Source organism: Sapajus apella, unplaced genomic scaffold, assembly GCF_009761245.1.
Source record: "Sapajus apella isolate SASKATOON/1434 unplaced genomic scaffold, GSC_monkey_1.0 scaffold127, whole genome shotgun sequence".
NCBI classification, from domain to species: Eukaryota; Metazoa; Chordata; class Mammalia; order Primates; family Cebidae; genus Sapajus; species Sapajus apella.
In genome coordinates, this window is record NW_022437067.1 from 1,461,458 (window position 1) to 1,469,271 (window position 7,814).

At 64.4% G+C, this 7,814-nt stretch overlaps 1 protein-coding gene across 6 annotated transcripts in view; it reads left to right on the plus strand.

Annotated features, from left to right (window-relative positions):
- The window catches only part of PLCH2 (phospholipase C eta 2), an 85,984-nt gene that overhangs the window by 15,057 nt on the left and 63,113 nt on the right, over window positions 1-7,814 (plus strand). For all 6 annotated transcript variants that reach the window (XM_032262163.1, XM_032262161.1, XM_032262162.1 and 3 more), the window contains one exon: window positions 1,053-1,344. In XM_032262163.1, coding sequence (XP_032118054.1) covers window positions 1,230-1,344 — 115 coding nt within the window. In that variant the 5' untranslated portion in view covers window positions 1,053-1,229. Of the gene's footprint in view, window positions 1-1,052; window positions 1,345-7,814 lie in introns of those variants that run through there.

The following is a 7,814-nucleotide window of genomic DNA, read 5'->3' on the forward strand; positions in this document are numbered from 1 at the left end:
AGCCCTGGCTGTGCCTCGCACCCGGGCAGAGCATGGCTCTGGCATCTGAGGGCCCAGGCCTCCTGATGTCCCTCTGTACTGGGCCGGCTGGGAGACATCCAGGCCCAATGGCTAAGGCCTCCTCCCTGGCCCCGTTAATCCCCTCCCCAGGGGGGCACTCACCTCCCTGAGGGCCGGGCAGCAGGGAAAGGTGGCTGGAAAGGCTCCGAAGGAAGCTGGCCTGAGAGTGAGGGGCTGGCGGGGGGTGCGGTGGGAAGGTGGGTTCTGGGCAGGAGGCTGAGCAGAGGCTGGTGGGACGGAACCCCTGGGCCAGGACGAGGAGGCTGCTTGGAGCCTGGGGTCCCCTTTCGGGGAGCAGCGAAAGTTAGGGGCCTGGAGCTGAGCCAGGCAGGGCTGCAGACGTTACGGGGGGACCAACAGCGCCTTGATTCACTGCATGGGCTGAGTGGTGACTGATAGAGCCTGAGACCCTGGCCCAGGAGTGACACTGTGGTGAGACCGCAGGCCTGGAGAAGGGAAAGGGCTGCTCGCCATGCCTGGGGCTCCCGAGGGTTGGCACCTCCAGCACCCAACACAGCGGGAGGGGCTGGCCGGGCTCAGAGACACCCCGGGCACCTCACGCTTTGCCCACATGTTCCTGGGAGAGCATCTGGTTCCTGTAAAGTGCCTCCTGTTTTGCCTTTGAATTTCATCAAGCTGTGGCGAAAGTGTCAGCCAGAGAACGGTTGGAGCGGTGAGGGGCCGTTGGCTCAGTCCCTGGCCCTTTGGCTTCCTCTGCGACTCCCCCAGAGACTTGGGGTTCTGGGGCAGGGTCCTGTGGCTCTTTTCTGCTGCCCTTTGGTCTTTCCTGCCTGACTCTTTGGACACAGCTGCCCGGCCTCACTGCCCGGGCTTGACCCGCCCTGGAGGCCTATTCACCCGTGGGTCAGTGGAGCTGGGCTGCAATGCAGCACCTGCCAGCAGAGGTCACTGGGCACACACTGTGCTCCTGCCCCGGGTCATGCACCTGCCTGGACAGACCTCACCCACCAAGCCCCTCCTGCTCTCTCCAGGTGTGTGATGAGCAGCCGGTCCAGGCTGCACCCTGGCAAAGGACACCACGGGCCCTGGGAGCCGAGGGACCTCAGGGTGGCCTCTTCCTGCCTCCTGTGGACTGCTGGCTGCAGCTAGTGATCCCAGTCAGTCCCAGCTTTCAGCTGCCGCCCTCACCGACAGTCCTTGGTCCCTCCATGATGGCTCCCCCGACAGCCGGCCCCCTTCCTGGCCGAGCTCTTCCGTCCAAGGACCCAGGACCGGATCTGGAAAGCAGGTGGCTTTTCTTGAGCGCCAACATTCTGCCTGTGGGTGAGTGAGGCCCTGGCTGCCCATGCCGAGCCAGAGAAAACATTGTTCTTTTCCTGCTGAATGAATCTGTGTCCTGGAGCCCAGGGAGGATATGGTTCAGGGTTTAGTTCAATGACCGTGATGTCCCGTGATGTCACCTGGGGGGAACTGGGCTCTGCTCGCTCCCCAAGACTGGCAGGGCTGCCAGATGCAGAGGAGCAGCCTGGCGGGCAATTCAAGAGCTCCCAGTGTGTGTCCCTTTGTGTGGGCAGAGAGGAGTGGGTTCGTTCCTGGGGGACGGCTCTCTGCCCTCCTACTGCGCTGTGGGGTCTGGGAGAGGTGCCCCTGCTGCTCACATCAGAAGGGTGAAGTTCTCCCGACATGGCAGACAGCTCTGGGGTTTAGTGTGGGGACTTTGGGGCATGGGACTTTGAGCTTCTGCTGGGTGGCCCTGCGCGTGTGTGTGTGCAGAGCAGTACCTGCTGATTCTGCTCCCGCGGGGACCCTTGCTGCTCCCGGGCAAGAGCCCAGCAGTGCGTGCGCAGGCTCTGCACCTGTGCCTGCGTGGTGTGTGCCCAAGTGCGTGCGTGTGTTCCTGCTCTGTGCACGCCTGTGCCCCACAGAGGTGGCTCCGACTTGTTGATCCCACATTCTCCAGATGTGCCCAGACAGGTCTCCCTGTCCGAGGGTGGAGCTGCGCCTGTGCGGCAGCGCACAGCCCTGCCGGGCTCGGGGCCCTGGCTCTCAGCGCTGTCTGGAATGTACGGGGGAAGAGGAGGCCGGATGGGGAGGGGGAGCAAGCTGTGCCCCCTCCCCCAGGGCTCCCAGAGTCCCCTAGAGCCTCCAACCCTGGCAGGGCCTGGAGCGGGGAGGAGCCAGCAGTCCCATGTGCACAAACAGTATCGGGTCCAGGGGCAACAGTTCCCAGGACAGGGGACTCCCAGGACAGCTGTGTCCCCTCCTGCTGCTGGCCCTGCGCCTCATCACCGTCCCTGCTTCTGTCCCTATCGCTTGTCTCTGTCCCCGCCCCACGCCCGGCCGTCGGATGCTGAGGGCGGGCAGTCCTGTGCTGGGTGCTGGGCCTACCCTCGTCCTGGGGGTCTTTCTGGGAGGCTCCTTCCTGGTTGAGCCTGAATTGTGTCCCATTCCCTCGAGGTGGAGCCTGCGCCACCGATGCCAGCTCAGTCACCTGTGTGCATTGCGGGGTGGTTGGCAAGGGGCCCAAGGGGTGGGGGCCTCGGGCCTGCTCCGGGATGGGCTCGGCCCTGGCCTGTTGGGTTTCGGGGGCCCGGGTTGGGGGGCTTGCATGGAGCCCCACGTATTTACCAGGCATCAGCTGTGTGCTGCCTCCTTTGGGACTCATGGCCATGGCCGCCCACAGTGAGGCCGAGCCCCACTCTGCAGACGAGGCAGTGAAGCCCCCATGGTGCTGGGGCTGGTGTCTGGCTAGCAACTGCCCATCTTCCTGGCTCACACCCTCAGCCCTGAAGCCATGAGCAGTGATGGGGAGGAGGGTCGGGTCAGCTTGAGAGTGCAGCTTGGGGGTGAAGGACTGAGCACCCCTGCTGGGACTGGGGCAGGTGGACAGCATGGGGCCAGGTTGGGGGCCGTGGGACAGCACTGGGGGCCCTCCCTGCCCTGCCGGCCCCTCATGGCTGAGGCCCCCCATCCCCTGTGCAGCTTGCCTTACCCCAGTGCCCGTGTATCCGTGGTAACAGGCTTTCATTTAGAGCAGCTTGATTTGCCTCCGGGGGCTAACGGGCGGGGGCAATGCAAGTGACGACTGGGCACCTGGCCAGGCACGTGGTGCAGCCTGGGGTGTGCACCCGGCCCCCACACTCGGCGCCCTGGGCCCGGGGGCCCCTGCTGGGTGTGCCGAGGGTCTGAGCTGCCCGGACAGGGCACCCTGCAGGCTCTAGGAGCCGCCCCTCCTGACCCCGAGTCTCTCAGTGCCTGGGGCCAGATGCCAGAGGTGGAGGGTCGGAGCCTGGACGCACTGTGGCACTCCCACAGCAGGGAGGGGCCCCATCACTGTCTGGAGGGGCGTCACAGGAGCCATCCCTGAGAGGGGCCTGGAGGTCTTTCCTGTCGGTCAGTGAAGAGGGATCTGTGGCGCTGCTCCCTTCTCTTCCCAACTCACACATGGGCTGGGTAGAAGAACCCAGGCCCTGCCTGTCTGTACCCACCAGTGCCCATGGCTGGGCTTCAGTGCCCATGCCTTGCCCCCTCACATCTCTGAGACTGGGGCCACGTTTCCCTCTGGGAGGATCTGGCAGCTTGAACCTGGGGCTCCACTGAACTCAGAGCTGGAGGCTTGTTCGGGCCGGCCCCCAGTACTGAACCAGCAAGAGTAAGGGGGTCCTGCGTCCACGGCTCCCCTCCCAGCTCGCGCACGGCTCCCGCTGCTCACATGTCGTGTGTCGGGAGGACCAGCGCTGCGGTGTGGGTGGTGGTGCTGTGGCAGAGGCAGGTGTCGTGGGGCTGACACATGTGCACCTGGGGCCGCGGGGGGCCCTGCCTCTGAGGACCGGTGGGCCTCCCGGGCATCTCCGTGGGGACGAGGCTGCCAGCACGAGCCTACTTGGTTGGGGGCTGCAGAGGCCTGTCCAGGTCGGCAAACTCCTGCCCCCTGGAGTGCTCCTGGGCCCTGGCGTGCTCCTGTCCTGGGCATGCTCCTGTCTCTTGGTGTGCTCTGGCCCTCGGGGCTGGGGGCTGCTGGAGTGCGTGTCCCCCATTCTTGCCAAGCTGGAGCTGGCGCTGGAGTGACTCAGCCTCGGCGCTGTGAGGCTGGCGCAGGCAGGAACGGTGTGTCCACACAGCAGGAGCCTCCCTGGAGGCTTTCCAACTTCAAAGTGCACTCAGCTGTGTTTTCCGTTGGACTCTACACCCGCTTCTGTTGGCGGCTCTTCTCTGTCTCTCTTTTCCCTCGTCACGAAAGCAAGACTCACTTGGAGAAGCTTTGGAAAATACAGACAAGGGGGAAAATGAGACCAGGCGTCGCCGTCCCCTCCCGGCCCCTTCGCATCTTCGTGCGCCTGGGTTAGGCGGAGCCCCTGCCTGTCCCCCTCCCCCCCATGCCACGCCATGGACTCCCTCCCCAGACACACCGTGCAGGGGGCCCCGGGTGGCGCCAGCTGCTTGGTCCCTTTGAACCTTTGGATTTTCCTCTGCAGCCCAGCTTCGAGGGTCCACCTCAAGCTCTGAGGATGCAGCAGTGCTATCTCCCGGGCACCCAGGAAACTCGACGCGCTGCTGTCATCAGGGTGGCAGGAGCTTCTTGCTCAGGCATCGCCCATCCAGCTTCTTGGCGGGTCTCCCTGGGCGGTGTTTGATGTGTGTGTGCCGAGCTCTTTGAAGTTCCCACCTTCAGCTTCTTACTGAGCGACCAAGGAGGCGGCTGGCTGTGGCAGGGGCTGGCGGGGGCCTTGCCTGGGCACCTGTGCAGAGGGCACTGCGCCTTCCCCGGGTCACTCCCTGCCTGAAGCCGGGCCAGAGGCTTTTCTAGGAGGCAGGACACACGGACTCATCTTCAGAGCCGTCTACAACCCGGGAAGGCGGCCACGGCCCCTTGTGCAGTGGCAGCATGGGGCCCCTTCTCTCCTGGGCACCCACGGGGGCTCTGGCAGGGACGCGTCTCCCTCATGCACAGGCTCCTTATCTGTCTCTGTATCTGTATCCAGAGTGCAGCCTGGCTGTGGAAAGCAAAATCAAACCCTGCCTTTGTAGACAGCCACTGCCACCAGGTCCCGGCAGCACGGGCTCCATCCCTGGCCTCAGGGGCCCTGACTTTCCTTTGAGATGCAGCAGTTTGGACACCGGCACCTGGGACCCTCCAGTCTTGGAAGGGCCTAGTGTGACAAGGGCCTGGCTCCCAGCAACCCCTTCCCCCAGCTGGTAGAGGAGCCCTGGGCTGCCCAGCCACACGAGAGATGGGGAGAGCCGCATGCACTCGGGGACTGTGCAGGCTTCTCTTCCTGGTACCACATGCCCTGATGATGTGCTTCACTGGGAAACTGAGGTTCCCTGTGGAAATCACTCCCAGGCAGCTTGTGTAGGATGAGCTGTGAGCTGTGTATGTCCTCAGGTGCCCATGCTGTACCCAGGCTGCCCAGGAGACCTGAGCCCGCATGGGAAGGCAGGCCTCTAGACCTGCATCCCCGTGGCCCAGAGCTGACTTTGCAGGGGGATTTGTTCTGAGAAGTCCGTGGCCTGAGAACCTCAGTACGCAGCAGGCCGGGCACAACACTGGGGCGCAGGGACCCAGCTGTGCCGGCAGCAGGAGGCAGGTGCACTAACCCAGACAGCCTGCCCAGGCTGCAGAGAAGTGGGCAGTCCAGGAGTTCTGCTGGGAGGAGGGGCAGGGCTCACTGGACAAGGGAGAGCATGGACAAGATGGTCCCGGGGGAGAGGACCTTTCTTCCAGGAACCCCTGTCACCTGGGGACAGTGGGCAGGCCAGAGACTGGGCAGGGTCTGTGGGCAGGGGCCTGGGTGCTGCCTCCTGCAGAGAGGGCGCCTGGGCTTGGGCGTTTCCTCAGAGAGGTTAGGGGAGTGAGGCTCATGCCCAGGGTCCCCGGGCTCTGGGCTGACCGGTACTCTCAGACCACCAGAGGGCACCAGCAAAGCTGTTTTAGGTTCCGCGAGGCTGGAGGCTGGAGCCATGTGTTCGTGAGGCTGGCACAGCAGGCATGGGGGCCTGTCTCTGAGGGACTGGGGAAGGGGCTGGAGCCTCCTCTATGGGGTCCCTGGGGAGGATGGGGAGGACAGAGGTGGGAATAGCTGCCGGCCGGCAGTGCCTGAGTACAGTGTGACACGGCTATCAGAGCCCATGGCACATCTGGCCCCTGTGGTGTCCAGGAGGGGAGACTGGGTTTCCAGGTCCTTTGATGGCTGTGGAATACGGCCGGGGCGGAGGAGGTGAGGACTGTGGGTGGCTGGGTCCGGCGCCTGTGTGGTGGGAGGCCCAGCCCCGCCTGGAGTGAGTGGCCGGCACCTGGGGCTGGCTTAGGGCATGTGCCTGGCCCAGGGTGGGGCTGAATTTGCTGCTGGGAGTTGGGCTCTCATCACCTCTCTCCCTCTGGCCAGAAAAAGAGCGAGGCCCCTCCCCCTCCTCCCTTCCTCCCTCCAAGGCCAGTGGCGGGCCTAGTTCTGAGCCATCAGCCTGTCTCACCCCCTCTTTGCTGCACCCCTGCCGCCCCCACCCCTTCTGAACCACCCTCAAGTCACACCTGGCGAAGCAGGGCCATCGCCTGACTGCCTGCTCCCTGTCCCTCCCACTAGGCACATGTACCACACACATGCACACACACACACACACACACACGAAGGTACACGCACACACAAAGGCACACACATTTGGGCAAACATGCACACATGCATGCGCACACCACACACATACATGCACACACACGTACATCCACACACCATGCACATAGGCAAACACATGTGGACATACACACAGCACATGCTCACACATACCCAAACCTCACACGTGCACACACAATATACCCACGCACCCACACACATGGCACCCATGCGCCCATGCACAGGGCCGTCCATGTCAGTGGCTTTCTGGAACTCGCCTGTCACTACCTCCTCCTTTGGCCTCGAAGGCCTTCCACGATCTGGCCCCTGCCTGCCTTTGCCACTCTGTTCTGACCAAGCGGCCGCCAAGGCCCCTCCAGGCCCACCTGGCACCTGCCTCAGCGTCTCTAAAGCTCTCGGCAACGTGGTTGGGTGCTGGCTTTGCAGGTTCTGGGCTGAGTGTCCCCAGGGCAGGGTCACACTGCACTCCCAGACACCAGGCCTGGAGCCCTGGGGACACTCAGAGCGTGCCTGTCTCAGACACCTGACAGGGGCTGCCTGCCCAGGGATCCAGGCGAGCTCTGGCCACATGGCGGCTGAGGGTGGAAGTGGCTTTGACTAGACCCTGGCAGCCCTGGCCCAGCTCCCAGGGGCCCTGCTTTGTTGGACCTGGTAGCAAAGTCTCTCCTTGCTGTGGAAATGAGCAAGCGTGGAGATGAACGGTGCTCAGCAGACGGCGCTGGCATCCGGCCGTGTGCAGGCGACAGCTGGTTTACAAGGAAGCGTGCGGTGGCCCCAGTGGTGTGTGGTGAGAAGACAGGGCGGGGCCCAGTGTCCCTGGGTTCTGCTGGTCTCTGCTCCATGGCACCCCCAGGGCATGACTCAGTGAGGCCGAGGGGCCCAGGGTTGGCCAGGTCAGCCGGAGGCCCAGGGGAGGCTCTATCTGGGAGGGCACTCCCTCCAGCACCCACCTCCAGTGCCCTGCTGCGTCCCCTCCAGCTCCCACCTCCAGTGCCCTGCTGCGTCCCCTCCAGCTCCCACCTCCAGTGCCCTGCTGCGTCCCCTCCAGCACCCACCTCCAGTGCCCTGCTGCGTCCCCTCCAGCACCCACCTCCAGTGCCCTGCTGCGTCCCCTCCAGCTCCCACCTCCAGTGCCCTGCTGCGTCCCCTCCAGCACCCACCTCCAGT